General features: G+C 41.4%; 1 protein-coding gene across 1 annotated transcript in view; it reads right to left on the reverse strand.

Annotated features, from left to right (window-relative positions):
• Positions 1-12,990: 12,990 nt before the first annotated feature.
• LOC122946594 (3-galactosyl-N-acetylglucosaminide 4-alpha-L-fucosyltransferase FUT3-like) overlaps positions 12,991-20,352 on the reverse strand; it is a 9,273-nt gene continuing 1,911 nt past the window's right edge. The window contains exons 2-3 of the mRNA XM_044306317.1: positions 17,444-18,379; positions 12,991-13,009 (exon numbers count right to left, since the gene is read on the reverse strand). Coding sequence (XP_044162252.1) covers positions 12,991-13,009; positions 17,444-18,379 — 955 coding nt within the window. The remainder of the gene's footprint in view (positions 13,010-17,443; positions 18,380-20,352) is intronic.

Consider the following 20,352-nt stretch of genomic DNA (forward strand, 5'->3'; position numbering starts at 1 on the left):
AACTCTGCACTGTATGCTTTATACACACAGCTCTGCACTGTATGCTTTATACACACAGCTCTGCACTGTATGCTTTATACACACATAGGTCTGCACTGTATGCTTTATACACACATAGCTCTGCACTGTATGCTTTATACACACATAGCTCTGCACTGTATGCTTTATACACACATAGCTATGCACTGTATGCTTTATACACAGCTCTGCACTGTATGCTTTATACACACATAGCTCTGCACTGTATGCTTTATATACACATAGCTCTGCACTGTATGCTTTATACACACAGCTCTACACTGTATGCTTTATACACACAGCTCTACACTGTATGCTTTATACACATAGCTCTGCACTGTATGCTTTATACACACTGTTCTGCACTGTATGCTTTATACACACAGCTCTACACTGTATGCTTTATACACATAGCTCTGCACTGTATGCTTTATACACATGGCTCTGTACTGTATGCTTTATACACACAGCTTTACACTGTATGCTTTATACACACATAGCTCTGCACTGTATGCTTTATACACACAGCTCTGCACTGTATGCTTTATACACACATAACTCTGCAATGTATGCTTTATACACACACACCTCTGCACTGTATGCTTTATACACACATAACTCTGCACTGTATGCTTTATACACACAGCTCTGCACTGTATGCTTTATACACACAGCTCTGCACTGTATGCTTTATACACACATAGGTCTGCACTGTATGCTTTATACACACATAGCTCTGCACTGTATGCTTTATACACACATAGCTCTGCACTGTATGCTTTATACACACAGCTCTGCACTGTATGCTTTATACACACAGCTCTGCACTGTATGCTTTATACACACAGCTCTGCACTGTATGCTTTATACACACAGCTCTGCACTGTATGCTTTATACACACAGCTCTGCACTGTATGCTTTATACACACAGCTCTACACTGTATGCTTTATACACACAGCTCTACACTGTATGCTTTATACACATAGCTCTGCACTGTATGCTTTATACACACAACTCTGCACTGTATGCTTTATACACACAGCTCTACACTGTATGCTTTATACACACATAGCTCTGCACTGTATGCTTTATACACACATAGCTCTGCACTGTATGCTTTATACACACATAACTCTGCACTGTATGCTTTATACACACAGCTCTGCACTGTATGCTTTATACACACATAGCTCTGCACTGTATGCTTTATATACACAGCTCTGCACTGTATGCTTTATACACATGGCTCTGTACTGTATGCTTTATTAAAAATAAAAAATAAAATCTATATAGCTTAATCTTCAACATTATTACATTTCTCATTTGTACCCTAAAACTCCCCCCTCCCTTTCGATACGTCTCCTATCCCCTCCATCAACCAATTACGGAAAAAGGGATAACGGTTGGGTGAAGGCAGGAAGACTCAAGACTTCCAAAAGATTATAATGAGTACCCTTATTAGGAATAAATCCATTTTGGTCAGGGTGTATAATTGGTGTAATAACCTTGGATAGTCTCATAGCCAGAATTCTTGAGAGAAGCTTTATATCTGTATTCAATAAGGAAATAGGCCTATATGACCCCACATCTAAGGGGTCCTTCCCCTTTTTCAATATTAATGTTCTTACAGCCTCTGTCATTAATTCTGGAAGGCTACCCTGCACAAATGATCCAAAAAAAAACCTTCAATAAACGAGGGAGAATAATCTCTCCATACTTATGATAGAATTCATATGGGAGTCCATCTGTCCCAGGGGAAGAATTTCCTGAACATGCCTTCAGTGCAGCCTCTAGCTCCTCTAGAGAGAGATCTAAATCCAGAAAGTCCCTCTGAGTATCGGTAAGAACTGGGAGAGAAATAGAGTCCAAATATGAATTCATCCCTTCATCTGATATAGCATTATCTGAATTATATAATTCAGAAAAATGCTTCAGAAAAGTTCCCTTTATACGCTCTTGTTTTTAAATAATTTATACCCTCAGACTACCCTCAGACGACCGAATACTATCTCTTTTTTTGTTCTTGATTAGAGATCAACCTCGCCAAGAGTTTCCCTAGTCTCCCCGCTTCGGAAAAATATGTTTGTCCCCTAAAATAAAGTCTCTGCTGGGCCTCTTCCAAAAGAAAGTCGGCATACGCCTGGCTTGCATTTTGCATATTTTTCCTGTTTCCTGGATTTTTATTCCTCGAGAACTAATTCATGGCAACTAGCGCTGCTTCTTTTAACTCCCTCTCCTTCTTACCGTATCTCTTTTTAAGATTGGAAATATTACTTAAAAAAATTCCCCTCATAAAGGCCTTAAATGCGTCCCATACCAATTGCACTCTAGCTGTATTCTCATTTCTATCCCAAAAGCACCCCCTTCTGTTTCACCATTTCATGAATATTCTTACCCATTATAAAAATCCAATGGGGGTTCAATCTAAATAAGGGTTTTACTTTATGATCATTGCCCCCAATGGTTAATTGAAGAGAAAAGGGTACATGGTCCGATAACGACCTGGCCTCATATTTCATTGAATTTATAAATCTAAGATGGTTTTTATTTATCAAGGCCAGGTCTATCCTAGATATGAGATTTCCAGATTTACAGTCAGGTCCATAAATATTGGTACATCAACACAATTCTAACATTGTTGGCTCTATACACCACCACAATGGATTTGAAATGAAACGAACATGATGTGCTTTACCTGCAGACTGTCAGCTTTAATTTGAGGGTATTTACATCCAAATCAGGTGAACGGTGTAGGAATTACAACAGTTTGCATATGTGCCTCCCACTTGTTAAGGGGCCAAAAGTAATGGGATAGAATAATAATCATAAAATAAACTTTCTCTTTTTAATACTTGGTTGCAAATCCTTTGCAGTCAATTACAGCCTGAAGTCTGGAACGCATAGACATCACCAGACGCTGGTTTCATCCCTGGTGATGCTCTGCCAGGCCTCTACTGCAACTGTCTTCAGTTCCTTCTTGTTCTTGGGGCATTTTCCCTTCAGTTTTGTCTTCAGCAAGTGAAATGCAGCTCAATCGGATTCAGGTCCGGTGATTGACTCGGCCATTGCATAACATTCCACTTCTTCCCCTGAAAAAACTCTTTGGTTGCTTTTGCAGTATGCTTTGGGTCATTGTCCATCTGCACTGTGAAGCGCCGTCCAATAACTTCTGAAGCATTTGGCTGAATATGAGAAGATAATATTGCCTGAAACACTTCAGAATTCATCCTGCTGCTTTTGTCAGCAGTCACGTCATAAATAAATACAAGAGAACCAGTTCCATTGGCAGCCATACATGCCCACGCCATGACACTACCACCACCATGCTTCACTGATGAGGTGGTGTGCTTAGGATCATGAGCAGTTCCTTTCCTTCTCCATACTCTTCTCTTCCCATCACTCTGGTACAAGTTGATCTTGGTCTTATCTGTCCATAGGATGTTGTTCCAGAACTGTGAAGGCTTTTTTAGATGTCTAATCTGGCCTTCCTGTTTTTGAGGCTCACCAATGGTTTACATCTTGTGGTGAACCTTCTGTATTTACTCTGGTGAAGTCTTCTCTTGATTGTTGACTTTGACACAAATACACCTACCTCCTGGAGAGTGTTCTTGATGTGGACAACTGTTGTGAAGGGTGATTTATTCACCAGGGAAAGAATTCTTCGGTCATCCATCACAGTTATCTTCCGTGGTCTTCCGGAACTTTTGGTGTTGCTGAGCTTTCTGGTGCGTTCCTTCTTTTTAAGAATGTTCCAAACAGTTGTTTTGGCCAGGCCTAATGTTTTTGCCATCTCTTTGATGGGTTTGTTGTGTTTTTGAGCCTAATGATGGCTTGCTTCACTGATAGTGACAGCTCTTTGGATCTCATCTTGAGAGTTGACAGCAACAGATTCCAAATGCAAATAGCAGACTGGAAATGAACTCTGGACCTTTTATCTGCTCATTGTAATTGGGATAATGAGGGAATAACACACACCCGGCCATGGAACAGCTGAGAAGCCAATTGTCCCATTACTTTTGGTTCCTTAACAAGTGGGAGGCACATATATAAACTGCTGTAATTCCTACACCGTTCACCTGATTTGGATGTAAATACCCTCAAATTAAAGCTGACAGTCTGCAGGTAAAGCACAACTTGTTCGTTTCATTTCAAATCCATTGTGATGGCGTATAGAGCCAAAAGTGTTAGAATTGTGTCCATGTCCCAATATTTAGGAACTGACTGTACTTATACAGGAATAAACTCTTTTTCCCTTTTCCAACCCATACCCATACATCTACATAGCCTGCTTCCAGATAAAAGCATGCCAAAGGGGATCCTTCGGCTTGAGTTTAAGTATCTTCCCCCACAGAAATCCTATCTATTTCTGTATTCATAACACAATTAAAGTCCCCAATCACTAGCGAAGGACATTCAGGACACGTGAGAACTGCAAAATTGCTGAGAAACGGCATTACCACATTGCATGTCATTTTGTATTACAACACCTGTTGTATCCCTGTTCACAGGCTGGCTAGGTGTAATTTATACATCCCACCACTAGATGGGGATAGCACTTAGGTCATACAAATACCTTGGTCAGGCCTAGTGGGATAGATGAGTAGTCAGTCAGTCTGTTGCTGAGTTTGATAGAGTGCAGATCAAGGATAAAAGGATAAAAGCCGCAAACCAGGCATAAAAGACCTTTGGGAATCCAGGTGAAGGATACTTTAGCCACAGGCAACCTCACAAAATTACTCTGATTTACAAGGGACCTGAAGCAAAGTCACCTACCAGAAATACTTATACAGAACCTTCAAGCTTAGTTAAACCCAGCCAAACCTATTAACAGTGGATCAACAGGATTCCTCTAAATTGCAAAAGACTGTATTCTGCCTGGATGTATATGCCGCAACTGGAACCAACATCAGTAAAAGTTGTGAGCTGTATCCTACAACTGTCTACTTCACTCTTACAACTGGTTGTACAACCATTAACAGTACTGGCGTCACGACAAATAACACCAAGGGACCCAGCCGCCAAAAGCACCCTAAACACCGCCGTCATTAAGGGCACCTCGACCTCCATCCAGGCAGGTGCTTCCCTACCACAGAGCGTGCCCCGGAGGATTTCGTTCTATCTTCCTCATCACTGTGTTCCCGGCCCAGGGAGACTTTCTGCTAACCGCAAGCAAACCGATGAACTGTGTTATTATTTGGCCCCTCATCGGCCCACCGTGCACCTCACATGTTGCCCCTGCGGTTCTGGCTGGCTGCAAAAGCATAAAGTGCAGAGCTGTGTGTATAAAGCATACAGTGCAGAGCTGTGTGTATAAAGCATACAGTGCAGAGCTGTGTGTATAAAGCATACAGTGCAGAGCTGTGTGTATAAAGCATACAGTGCAGAGCTGTGTGTATAAAGCATACAGTGCAGAGCTGTGTGTATAAAGCATAAAGTGCAGGGCTGTGTGTATAAAGCATACAGTGCAGAGCTATGTGTATAAAGCATACAGTGCAGAGCTCTGTGTATAAAGCATACAGTGCAGAGCTGGGTGTATAAAGCATACAGTGCAGAGCTGGGTGTATAAAGCATACAGTGCAGAGCTGGGTGTATAAAGCATACAGTGCAGAGCTATGTGAGTATATAGCATACAGTGCAGAGCTGTGTGTGTATAAAGCATACAGTGCAGATCTGTGTGTATAAAGCATACAGTGCAGAGCTATGTGTATAAAGCATACAGTGCAGAGCTGGGTGTATAAAGCATACAGTGCAGAGCTGGGTGTATAAAGCATACAGTGCAGAGCTCTGTGTATAAAGCATGCAGTGCAGAGCAGTGTGTATAAAGCATACAGTGCAGAGCTCTGTGTATAAAGCATGCAGTGCAGAGCTGTGTGTGTATAAAGCATACAGTGCAGAGTTATGTGTATATAAAGCATACACTGCAGAGCTGTGTGTATAAAGCATACAGTGCAGAGCTATTTGTGTATAAAGCATACAGTGCAGAGTTATGTGTATATAAAGCATACAGTGCAGAGCTGTGTGTGTATAAAGCATACAGTGCAGAGCTGTGTGTGCATAAAGCATACAGTGCAGAGTTATGTGTATATAAAGCATACAGTACAGAGCTGTGTGTATAAAGCATGCAGTGGAGAGCAGTGTGTATAAAGCAAACAGTGCAGAGCTATGTGTATATAAAGCATACAGTATATAGCTATGTATATAAAGCATACAATGCAGACCCCGAGGTGACAGGGCACGGCCACCCCTTGGGCTCCGCCTACTTTGCAGATTCCTTCCACGCCAGGGCATGCAGGCGCCACGTCTCCCCGCTGCACCCGCAAATGAAGGGTCCTCAGAAGAGTTCTGTATCCGGCGCTGAGCCCGGGGGGTGGGATGATGTAGGGCTTAAGCGCGCTTGCAGTCTGGCCCGCTGCCGCCGGGTCGCCGATGGCTAAGGTGATACAGATGCCTCAGCCGCTTCCCTTAGCAGCTGCTGCACCTGGTCTTGGACCCACCCGGTGTCACGAACCTCCACTGCCGCCATCAACTCCCTGATGACCTCCTCAAGCTTCTCCATTACTAAGGTGAGCACTGTAGAATGCTAGCGTGGCGTAGCCCCTTTCTTTTACCTAAAATAGCACCCTACTTTCCTCTGCAAACCCTTTTTACCCCTTATTCCCCACCCCTACACTCAAACTGGCCAATCCCTATCCCTGCAGGCTCACCCCAACCCAACCCCTCAAACCACACTGACCTATCGCTACCCCCGGGATCTCCCTGAACCAAACCCCACGTCATGTTGGCCTCCTCTTAAGGCTCTGCCCCCCAGTCTCTACCATTGCTTTATACACACAGCTCTGCACTGTATGCTTTATATACATAGCGCGGCACTGTATGCTTTATACACACTGCTCTGCACTGTATGCTTTATACACACAGCTCTGCACTGTGGGCTTTATACACACATAGCTCTGCATTGTATGCTTTATACACACATAGCTTTGCACTGTATGCTTTATACACATAGCTCTGCACTGTATGCTTTATACACACAGCTCTGCATGCTTTATACACACTGCTCTGCACTGCATGCTTTATAAACACAGCTCTGCCCTGTATACTTTATACACACAGCTCTGCACTGTATGCTTTATACACACAGCTCTGCACTGTATGCTTTATACACAAAGCTCTGCGCTGTAGCTGTATGTTTTATACACACATAGGTCTGCACTGGATTATTTATACACACAGCTCTGCAGTGTAGGCTTTATACACACAAAGCTCTTCATTGTATGCTTTATACACATATAGCTCTGCACGGTATGCTTTATACACATATAGCTCTGCACTGTATGCTTTATACACACAGCTCTGCATGCTTTATACAAACTGCTCTGCACTGCATGCTTTATAAACACAGCTCTGCACTGTATGCTTCATACACATAGCTCTGCACTGTATGCTTTTTAAACATAGCTCTGCACTGTATGCTTTTTAAACATAGCTCTGCACTGTTTGCTTTATAAACACAGCTCTACACTGTATGCTTTACACACATAGCTCTGCACTGCATGCTTTATAAACATAGCTCTGCACTGTATGCTTTACACACATAGCTCTGCACTGCATGCTTTATAAACATAGCTCTGCACTGTATGCTTTATACACGCAGCTCTGCACTGTATGCTTTATACACACAGATTTGCACTGTATGCTTTATACACATAGCTCTGCACTGTATGCTTTATAAACATAGCTCTGCACTGTATGCTTTATACACACAGCTCTACACTGTATGCTTTACACACATAGCTCTGCACTGTATGCTTTATATACAGATCTACACTGTATGCTTTACACACATAGCTCTGCACTGTCTTCTTTATACACACAGCTCTGCACTGTATGCTTTATACAAACAACTCTACACTGTATGCTTTATACACACAGATCTGCGCTGTATGCTTTATTCACACATAGGTCTGCACTGTATGCTTTATACACACACCTCTGCACTGTATGCTTTATACACATAGCTCTGCACTGTATGCTCAATAGACACAGCTCTGCATGCTTATACACACTGCTCTGCACTGCATGCTTTATAAACACAGCTCTGCACTGTATGCTTTATACACATAGCTCTGCACTGTATGCTTTGTACACATAGCTCTGCACTGTATGCTTTATACACACATAACTCTGCACTGTATGCTTTATACACACAACTCTGCACTGTTTGCTTTATAAACACATAACTCTGCACTGTATGCTTTATACACACACCTCTGCACTGTTTGCTTTATACACATAGCTCTGCACTGATTGCTTTATACACATAGCTCTGCACTGATTGCTTTATACACATATCTCTGCACTGTATGCTTTATATACATAGTTCTACACTGTATGCTTTATACACATAACTCTGCACTGTATGCTTTATAAACACAGCTCTGCATTGTATGCTTTATACACAGAGCTCTGCACTGTATGCTTTATACACACATAGCTCTGCACTGTATGCTGTATATACACATAGCTCTTCACTATATGCTTTATACACAGAGCTCTATGCTGTACTCTTTATAAACATAGCTCTGCACTGTATGCTTTATACACACATAGCTCTGCACGGTATGCGTTATACACACAGCTCTGCACTGTATGCTTTATAAACATAGTTCTGCACTGTATGCTTCATACACACATAGCTCTGCACTGTATGCTTTATATACACAGTTCTGCACTGTATGCTTTATACACACATAGCTCTGCATTGTATGCTTTATACACATAGTTCTGCACTGTATGCTTTATACACATATAGCTCTGCACTGTATGGTTTATACACACATAGCTCTGCACTGTATGCTTTATACACACCTCTGCACTGTATGCTTTATACACACACTTCTGCACTGTATGCTTTATACTTATAGCTCTGCACTGTATGCTTTATACACACAGCTCTGCACTGTATGCTTTATACACACAGCTCTGCACTGTATACTTTATACACACATCTCTGCACTGTATGCTTTATACACACATAGCTCTGCACTGTATGCTTTATACACATATCTCTGCACTGTATGCTTTATACACACAGCTCTGCACTGTATGCTTTATACACACAGCTCTGCACTGTATGCTTTATACATATAGCTCTGCACTGTATGCTTTATACACACAGCTCTGCACTATATGCTTTATACATATAGCTCTGCACTGTATGCTTTATACACACAGCTCTGCACTATATGCTTTATTCCAGGGGTTCACAACCTGCGGCCCTCCATACCATTCTGGTAACAGATATGTATTTCTATGTCTTGTGGCTGCTTACATGTATTTTTCATGTATTCCCCCATTAGATGGGAGTATTAGAAGTGTAACTAGACAATTATGATATATCATGTATTTTCAATATGCCGAAAATATAGTATTTCAGTTGATAATACCACAAAGTTTTGTTTCCGGCCTTTGGAATTGGTTTAGGCTGACAATGTGGCCCCCAACCAGAAAAGCTTGTGCACCCCTGCTTTATTCCATCTCAATTCTTTATAAAATTCTTGTAGAAAACATGAGAAAACAGTAGAAAAAGACGGTTATGGCTTTTATAAGAAACCAATCATCTTTTTTGCTATGAATAAGAATGATTTGTTTCAATCAAAACACTTAAGAGTCTTTTTCTACTGTTTACACGTTTTCTAGAAGGATTTAACTAGTTCCCGACCGCCTAACTCATATATACCTTGGAGGTCAAATGTGACCACGGCATCTGTGATAATAAAAACCACTAGCGCTCGCTCCTGGCCGTGTACCGGCTCACCCCAGCGAGGATCAGGGGGACGGATAGTGTGTGTGGCAGCCCCACTCCTCCTGAATCATCGAAGGCTGCCGCACATTAGTTCCTATTGGAATCTATGATCGAAGCAATCTGATGATTCTTTGTTCAAATTCCCTAGGGGAACTTATAGTGTAAAAAAAAAAAAAAAAGGGGGGGGGGTGAAAGTTTATAAAACAAAAACAAAATAAAAAAATATATAACAAAAAAACTAAATAATAAATATAAAATTTTAAATCATCCCCCTCTCCCCAAAATTAAAGTACATAAACAATTTAAAAAATTAACATAATGGGTAATGCCGAGTACAATAAAGGCCGCATTATTAAATTTTAAAAATATTTTTCCCATACATTAACGGCAATACAGAAAAAAGTCTAAATAGCTGATTTGCTGTTTTTATGGTTGTTTTATCGCAACCAAAAAATTTTAATAAGAAGTTATTAAAATGGTAATCAATAAAAACTTCACCCGCAAGATCACCGTGCAAAAAAATTTGCCCTATCACAGCTCCGTACACATATAAATAAAAAAGTTTCTGATGCTCAGAAAGAAAAAAAAAATTCCCCAAAGTTTTTTTTTCAGTATTAAAAAGCAAGAAAAACTATGCAAATGTGGTATTGTTGTAATTGTACTAACCCGGAGAATGAAAGCAACAGGAGAATTTTACTGCCTTGCAAACACTGTTAAAACATAGCTCATAAAACTGTGGTGGTCTTTTTTTTCCTGCTTCCCACTACATTTTATGCAACCATAAATGATGCCATTAGAAAACACAACTTTTCCCGCAAAAAACAAGCCCTCATGTGGTTACATGAATAGAAAAATAAAAAAGTTATGGCTTTGGAAAATCTGGGAGTAAAAAACGAAAACAAAACAAACAAACAAACAACGTAAAGTTGCTAGGTCATGAAGGGGTTAATAAAGGATTGTTAATATCGTGGAGAGCCGAAGGTTCATCTTGAATTGGAATTTTATTTCGAAGGAGCCGACACAGCAACTTTCCTTCTAGATCTAAACAGAGACCGGCACTTTTTCCTATAGTGTGCAAACACGACCACCGCTGTGGGATTGCAGGGTGGTCATAACCCCTGGACACGAGCGTTGAATAATGCGATGGAAAAATGAATCCAGCCAGCAAAGGAGGCAATATGGAGAATCACAATATATTAGTAAGTGTCTTGTGTTCACTTTCTCTACATGATACATGCAATTTGCTGAAGTGACACAACCCCTTTAACATTTAATTTAGGCCTCATGCACATGGCCGTTGTTGTGGTCCACATCCGAACCGCAGTTTTGGCAGCTCGGATGCGGACCCATTCACCTCAATGGGGCCGCAAAAGATGCACTCCGTGTGCTGTCCAAATCCGTTGCTCCGTTCTGTGGCCCCGCCCAAAAAATTATAACATGTCCTATTCTTGTCCACGCAGTTATATTAAAGGCTGTCCGTGCCGTTCCCCAAATTGCGGAACGCACACGGACACCATCCGTGTTTTGTGGATCCGCGATTTGCGGACTGCAAAACACACAACGGTCGTGTGCATGTAACCGAATACATATTTTAACTACAACTACACAGACAATAATATTAGGGTGACCATAAGTCCTCTTTTTCCAGAGATAAAAAAGGAGACGGAGTAATCTGCACGGGTGTACAGGAAAGTTTGAGGAAAATGGGACGAATTGGGTGCCAGGAGATAACCACAGGATGGTGTGGAAGGAGGACAATGACAACTGCTGGAGAATAATGGAGAACAATAGGCAGCTCCCCAGACCCCCAAAAAAGGAAAGAAAGAATTCAGTACCCACTAGCGGACTGAGGTGAGAATAAAATTGTTGGTTGGCCGAGTATCTCAGAGATCCTGATAATACCCAGGGGGCGCCACATAGACTGCACTATTAATAAATGGGCGCTCCCTTTTTGAAAAACAAGTTATGGTCGCCCTAATTATTGTGCAATACAATTTCCTACCTTTGTACTGAAGAACTGAGACGTGAAATGTGATCCGTGTGATTTTCTCGTTCTATCCCCTAGATTAATATCCGTCCTCTTTTCTTTCTTCCAGCTAAATGTGAACTGAAGTAAAACATGGTATCCTATAAGGTCTGATTATATGGTGATCTGGACTACAGGGAGCAAACTACTTGTCTTCTATCAATCTATCCAATGGAGTATAGACCATGGGTCGATAGCGACTATCTCACACATTGTATATGTCTATGGTGGGCTATACCATACCTCTAAGTTTAGGATGTAGACGTTTCTCCTATTTCTGCACGATGGCTGCGCTTTACACTTGCTTGCAGTTGGTGTGGCAAGGGTGAAAGTCTCCTCAGAGAACAGAATCAGGAAATGGAGCTGGTAATAAATCCTAATTGTCATAAAAGAACCGCTAATAGAATAAAAAATTAACCTCATAAATTCTACTTTAGCACGGTAGACCTTGCTTTTGCTTGATTGACGCACAACTTCCTCAGCAAACTGACGCTTGTCCTACTTTTATAACCTACGAAGAGAGTTGAGCAGATAATGTCACCCACGTCAACAGCCTAACTAAACATCACAAGTCCTAACAATAGTGGTTCGTATTCGCGTTATGGAACAGTGTTATAACAGAATATAACAGAATTTTAGGACCGAATGCAAAACGAAACCCCAATTTTACCAACTCGAATATTAGTAAGTATGATGTATCGGTCTGGGTATATTCGGATCCTTTTTCCAATCATTTATCCCCACAGTTTGAATAATTGTCAGCAATACCACATTGTGCTGTCCACACATATAGGGGGCCATCAAGTGGCAATTGTTGGTAACGGTCTATTGTTTAATTCCTTTACATCTCTGTCCAAAAGGAAGGGAAAAGCACTCTGGGAAGAAAGAGGGCAGTCTCCTCCACGTCTGCACAGAAAGAGGACCTGTGCTTTCTAGTCCATCCCTTTGTTGGAGTACAGCCGGTAAGCTGCTGGATATGTTGTATATCAGCAGCCATAAGAGAACTGTTAGAACAGTTCTGACCCTGTTATATGGAGGTGTAATGTATCGCTGCGTAATTGTGTAGCTTGGCCTAAACACATATTCAGCCATTACAGTTCTATTCTATGTTTGTATTGCCATATACTGTTCATATTGTATTAGAAGCTGTTATCTTTCCTGTTTCTCTACTTAGAACATGTTAGCCATGAAGCCATGAAGCATTCGAAATGGAATTCGGTCTGACGTTTAGGAAAACTTTGGTTCAAAAGGAATCCAATTTTTCTCACACTTCATGGTGCAATAATTCAAGTTTTCCTAAAATGGAGGCAGCACGTGTTACAAAACAAAAGTATAGATGAGACAAACCCAGGAATGCAAGATCACCCATAATGCTGTTCAGCCAGCCAATACGCAGATAGTCATCCCCTATAAAACCCTCATCCTGCGCAGTCCCCGCCTTTGTCTTGTGAGCTGAGCGTAGGGAGAGACGTGGCAAGCGCTCATGTGCTAGGGACAGTGTTGCTGAAAATGATTAATAGAAGAATATTAGATAGGGAGAGTGCAGGAAGAGTGCAGGGAGTCTGTGGGGAGACTTATTCTGTGTTTTATTTATTTATAACCCCATCTAATTTTTCCTACATCCGCCTTAAACTAAGATATGTAATTAAATATCAATAAGATGGAAGCCTTTATTATTCCAGTGCCAGCGTGCCAACCAATACCACCCAGTCTACACCCCTTAGAGGGGCCAGGTCTTAGTGATGACCATCCTCGTCTTATGCTGGCTTTACTTCATCCAAATCATCCTTCAAAATCTACATGTCCTAGAAAAGTCAGCAAGATGCAAGGAGAGGAGGAGCTGGATGTTCCTGATGACATATTCTCATTAATATTAGATGATGTGCAAAAGGAAGCAAAGCAGATGGCAGAAGAAGGGCTCCCATCTGTAGGACAGGAGAACACTGGGATTGGAGAAGTAGGTACAGACCCTGTTTAAAGGTGCATTAAAGGTGCCGCATGGCCATTACCAATGCAGACTGGCTATACAGTGGGATCTTCATTATTACATGAAAGGCAGCCGCAGGTTATTTGGCCTCATGATTCTTCATCGCAACTCGCCAACAGCACAGCCACTCTGTGTGGCCATAGCCAAAAGCAGAGCGGCCTGGGTATACCTGGTTTATAGCAATTCGTTATGAATTAATTCAGAAGAATTTAATTTCTTTGTGAAGTTGCCAAATGGAATTTTTCTAAACTTTGCTCATCTCTATTATTTATATTTTACTTTATGTAATGCTGTAGTCTAATGGTGTGTATATTCTTATTTATTCCTCAGTTTAACCAGTCTCTTCTATTGGCTAATAGGAAGGTGTTTACCTGCATGTCGCGTTCCGCTTAGACCCCGGGGGTACGTAAAGTGGGGGCAGGATAGTAACATAGTACATAAGGCCGAAAAAAGACATTTGTCCATCCAGTTCGGCCTGTCATCCTGCAAGTTGATCCAGAGGAAGGCAAAAAAAAACCCTGTGAGGTAGAAACCAATTTTCCCCACTTTAGTGGAATAAAAAATTCCTTCCCGACTCCAATCAGGCAATCAGAATAACTCCCTGGATCAACGACCCCTCTCTAGTAGCGATAGCCTGCAATATTATTACGCTCCAGAAATACAGATAGTCCCCAATTAAACAAGAGGTTATTCTACAATTTTTATGACTGCATAAATGATGCAAACATTGACAAAATGTGATGTGATTTTGGGACAAGTTTACATGAAATTGTAATCAGGAACAACCTTTATACAAACGAACATTTAGCAAGTCAATGCCCCATGTAAACAGACCTTTAGGAACGATGGATTACCTTCCCTATTACATGTACTTGGTGTTAGCATTGCTCCTGGTGGGTCAAGATCATAGGAACTTAAAGGGTTTCTACCACTTCGGTTTCACATATTTAGCTGTCAGACACTAGCGATCCGCTAGTGTCTGCTCTGCCCAACCATCCTAATATAATTGCTTTTGGGGCAGCCGTTTTGCTAAAAAAAGAACTTTTATTAATATGCTAATGAGCCTCTAGGTGCTATGGGGGCGTCATTAGCACCTAGAGGCTCCGTCTACCTTCAGAAACTGCCGCCGCCCAGCGCGTCCCTCCAGCCCGCCCATCTCCTCCTGAATGCGATCCTCCTTGTGAGCGTATGTATTCTGCGCATGCGCAGTGAATGTCTGACAGCTTCCCTGCTCAGACATCTCCACTGCGCCTGTTCCTCGGAGCACTATGGCGTCATCGCGCAGGCGCAGTGGAGATGTCTGAGCAAGGAAGCGGTCAGACATTCACTGCGCATGCGCAGAATACATACGCTCACAAGGAGGATCGCATTCAGGAGGAGATGGGCGGGCTGGAGGGACGCGCTGGGCGGCGGCAGTTTCTGAAGGTAGACGGAGCCTCTAGGTGCTAATGACGCCCCCATAGCACCTAGAGGCTCATTAGCATATTAATAAAAGTTCTTTTTTTAGCAAAACGGCTGCCCCAAAAGCAATTATATTAGGATGGTTGGGCAGAGCAGACACTAGCGGATCGCTAGTGTCTGACAGCTAAATATGTGAAACCGAAGTGGTAGAAACCCTTTAAGAGAAACACAATCTTAACTATAATAAGTAAGCAGCTTTACATGATGTGTATTGTGTAGTTTTCTGGTGACAACAAATTAGGTCAGAGCCATAGAGAAGTAAACTTTAGTCAATGGCCAACCATGCAACCTTTGGAAATGCAGAGTGGAGCCACAGGAGACACTGATCAGACACTTAATATATGCACTCAATATATGCACTATATATAACATCCATTGACTGTCCTGGTTGAATGCTCTTAATGTTTGACTTACCATAATTTTTTCATACAATACAGTTGCAAGAAAAAGGATGTGAACCCTTTGGAATTATATGGATTTCTGCACAAATTGGTCATAAAATGTGATCTGATCTTCATCTAAGTCACTACAATAGACAATCACAGTCTGCTTAAACTAATAACACAAAAAGAATTAAATGTTACCATGTTTTTATTGAACACACCATGTAAACAGTGCAGGTGGAAAAAGTATGTGAACCCTTGGATTTAATAACTGGTTGAACCTCCAGACGTGCGCAATGGTCAGTAATTCTTGACCATTCCTCTTTACAGAACTGTTTCAGTTCAGCAATATTCTTGGGGTGTCTGGTGTGAATCGCTTTCTTGAGGTCATGCCACAGCATCTCAATCGGGTTGAGGTCAGGACTCTGACTGGGCCACTCCAGAAGGTGTATTTTCTTCTGTTTAAGCCATTCTGTTGTTGATTTACTTCTATGCTTTGGGTTGTTGTCGTGTTGCAACACCCATCTTCTGTTGAGCTTCAGCTGGTGGACAGATGGCCTTAAGTTCTTCTGCAAAATGTATTGATAAACTTGGAAAAATATTTTTCCTTTCGATGATAGCAATCCATCCAGGCCCTGACACAGCAAGTCAGCCCCAAACCATGATGCCCCCACCACCATACTTCACAGTTGGGATGAGGTTTTGAGGTTGGTGTGCTGTGCCTCTTTTTCTCCAAACATAGTGTTGTGTGTTTCTTCCAAACAACTCAACTTTGGTTTCATCTGTCCACATAATATTTTGCCAGTACTGCTGTGGAACATCCAGGTGCTCTTGTGCAAACTGTAAACGTGCAGCAATGTTTTTTTTGGACAGCAGTGGCTTCCTCTGTGGTATCCTCCCATGAAATCCATTCTTGTTTAGTGTTTTATGTATCATAGATTCGCTAAAAGGGATGTTAGCATATGCCAGAGACTTTTGTAACTTATTTCGCAGTCTGCGCTGTGCTCTTGCAGTCATCTTTACAGGACGGCCACTCCTAGATAGAGTAGCAGCAGTGCTGAACTTTCTCCATTTATAGACAATTTGTCTTACCGTGGACTGATGAACAGCAAGGCTTTTGGAGATACTTTTATAACCCTTTCCAGCTTTATGCAAGTTAACAATTCTTAATCGTAGGTCTTCTGAGAGCTCTTTTGTGCGAGGCATCATTCACATCAGGCAATGCTTCTTGTGAAAAGCAAACCCAGAACTGGTGTGTGTTTTTTTATAGGGCAGCTTTAACCAACACCTCCAATCTCATCTCATTGATTGCACTCCAGTTGGCTGACACCTCACTCCAATTAGCTCTTGGAGATGTCATTAGCCTAGGGTTCACATACTTTTTTCACCCACACTGTGAATGTTTACATGGTGTGTTCAATAAAACCATGGTAACATTTAATTCTTTGTGTGTTATTAGTTTAAGCAGACTGTGATTGTCTATTGTTGTGACTTAGATGAAGATCAGATAACATTTTATGACCAATTTGCGCAGAAATCCAAATCATTCCAAAGGGTTCACATACTTTTTCTTGCAACTGTATATGCTGTTAAATAGAACTTGAAAGCATCCATATTTCTGTTACTATTGAGCAGCATTTACATCACTGGTCCCACCTCAAAACTACTACAGGAATGGTGTCAATGATGTTCTTTGAATCTCTGTCATGTCTTGTCCCACTAGGTCCTGCATTGGCCATAAGGCAGTGTTGCCCATCTTACAGAAACCATTTTGCCACACTACGAATGACCTGATATCTTGGACCCTGTTGTATTGTCTCACAAGCTTTACAGTAAGAATATGGCCATCCCTTCCAAGGGCTCACCCTATGTCGGGATCTCCAGTTGAAATACTTTCTATATTTCTCATCATTCTTTTCTAATTCAAGAAGGTAGGCAGCTAGTTCCTTTGCAGTTGGAAAGTCATCAACATGTATGAAGGCATCTCCAGGTATATACTTTTCATAGTTTTCACGAGAGGCACCCAGTACAACTGGAACTGTCCATGAACCCAGAGCGTTAATCCATAGTTTTTCCGTGATATAATCTGGATAGACAGAATTCTCGAATGCCAAGTAGAATTTGTACTGAGAAATCGTTGACTGAAACTTCTCTCCGCTCAGTTTCATATGTCTGGCCCCATAAATATCAACAGATATGTGCTTTTTCAGCTCTTCATAATAAGCGATACGACGTATACCAGGGTACCATTTGCTCACCACCCAAGATACCAACTTAGACTTTGCTGGAATAGTGAAGTTTTGAGGTTCTTCTAATGATTCAATATGGCCGTATGGATTATAAATATCTGAATCGCGACGGAACGTCATTGTCAAGTTGAACAAATTATCCAGCATGTCTAGGTTTGAGATAATTAGTGGTGGCTCCAAGTTGAGCCATATCCAACGTTGATAAGGATTTCTTGGCTGTTGGGGCAATGCATTTCTATTGCCCATAATATCTGCATGGTGAATGATGACTGCATCAGCTGCACTATACAAACTTCTATCTGCAGATAGCTTACACCCCTTAATACTATACTCTGTCTCACACTTATCTAATGGAAAACGGGCCCCCCATGGCCAGTTCCAAAGCAGGAGAAGAGTTTCTTTGGTGAAGAAATGATTGGTGGGCTGGTTTTTGTGACATTTTGGACCTCTTTATTTAGCATCATTGTTGTATCTGGACATCTTGACATTTGAAATAATGGTCAATGTGTTTCCAGTTATATGAAAGAAGGAATATGATGAATAAGAAGACAGATATGAAGATCGGATATTGATTGCCCATTGCAGATACACTTTTTTCCTGTAATGAGAAATTAGAAGTGACATTGTTAGATTTCAATCATGTTTCATGCAAACAGGCATATAAAATAAACTAAAATTAGCAAAATTAGTTAAATAGCATGTCCAGCTGTGCAACTAGAATCTAAATATTAACAAATAGAACATTGGGTTTATGTACTGAGGTAGCAGAATTAACAGTCACACTTGGTGAGTTATCACAGCTAGTTAATGCTTTATGACTGTGACTATTAACTCTGCTGCATCTATATGAGTATTTGGACCCATAGTTCAATACTTTTATGCCAATGAGGATAATATGTTAGAGGAGCATTACATCTTGTACTTTATGGTCTATCCACAGATACGAGTACATTGAATTTCCATGTGCGGAAACCCTAGCTATCTTGGAGACAGGCAACATTTTTTATCCATCCGAATGTGGCATATTTGCCAGGTAGTGTATGTTTTTCACTGGATACCTGTCACCACCAGTTCTGTGAGAAGGTCTAGCAGAAGTTCTTCTCTACCTCTTGTATGATGTTCTTTGTTTTGGTTTCACTTTCTCATCTCCTTTCCTTCTGCCAGGTGTCACTTATTTAGACATAATCGTCTTACTTTATATTCCCTCCCATACTGCCTGACTTTGCGGTTTATACTACTTCCTGGATGAAGTGTTCACTGCTGGAGGCTGTGTCTGCTGTTTGCTCAGATAAGTCCTTTACTTTATTTTGTTTGCTTGCTGGCTTGATTCTAGGTGACCCTGACTCCCTCCGTATTAATTGCAGGGAGCCGGTGGTCGTGTCCCCTCACTATTATAGGGTTTTCAGGTGTCACACAGGCTTAGGTGCATGGGCATGCAATCGTCTACCATTGGGACCCTTGTATGTGCATAGCAGTCAGGGAGAGCTCTTACGGTTTTATTGGGCTCACCTATAAGCTCCTTAGTTTGGGATCAAGCCAGTCGCTCGTTTATTTATAAGTTCCAACTATCTGCAAATCTCATCCATGACATTATAAACAGCCATAACTGTTCTTAAGAATGGATCCGGTTTCAGCCTTGGATGCATCTGTCCATGGACTTCATTACGGACCTGCCTCGTTCCTCGGGGAAGACTGTGATTCTGGTGGTAGTGGACCGTTTTAGCAAAATGGCACATTTCATTGCCTTTTCTGGGTTACCCAATGCTAAGACGCTAGCGCAAGCGTTTGTTGATCATATTGTTTAATTGCATGGCATACGTCATTACGTCATGTGCTCAGCCGACCCACATGACCTGCAGGGCCATAACAGCTAAGTCATGTGCTTCAATGCAACCCACATGACCTATAGCCCCGATCACTTGCCCTACTCACATTGGAGGCATCATTGTTACTATACCGACCCACCTATTCATATATTATATATCTCCGAATGCATCGGAGTGTAGAAATTCTAGGTTAGTGGAGCTTCCCGCTTGCTAGGAGACTATATACTTTTTTAAGGGATTTGTCACAACATCACGGACAGAAATTTCATTATATTCGCTGATTTTTATCTCGCTTGATGGGGGAAGCAGGTGCACTCCAGACTTCATGTATAATACAGATGATGGATAAACCGGTGGCAAAACATTTTGTGGAATATGGACACTCAATAACTCAAGTATTGAGGAGAGGTGGTGATAGAGAAGCTAGAATTAAAGTGGATCTTTACCTTGAAAGCTCTACAGCCATATGGATTAAATATAGAGTTCAATGTGAGTGGTATTTAATTATATGTATTAATCATATATGTGCAATAGGGGTCTGATTTTTGAAGGTGTTTTTAATGTTTTGATTCGAATATGTTTTTATCTGTATTTT

Source organism: Bufo gargarizans, chromosome 9 (genome assembly GCF_014858855.1).
Source record: "Bufo gargarizans isolate SCDJY-AF-19 chromosome 9, ASM1485885v1, whole genome shotgun sequence".
NCBI classification, from domain to species: Eukaryota; Metazoa; Chordata; class Amphibia; order Anura; family Bufonidae; genus Bufo; species Bufo gargarizans.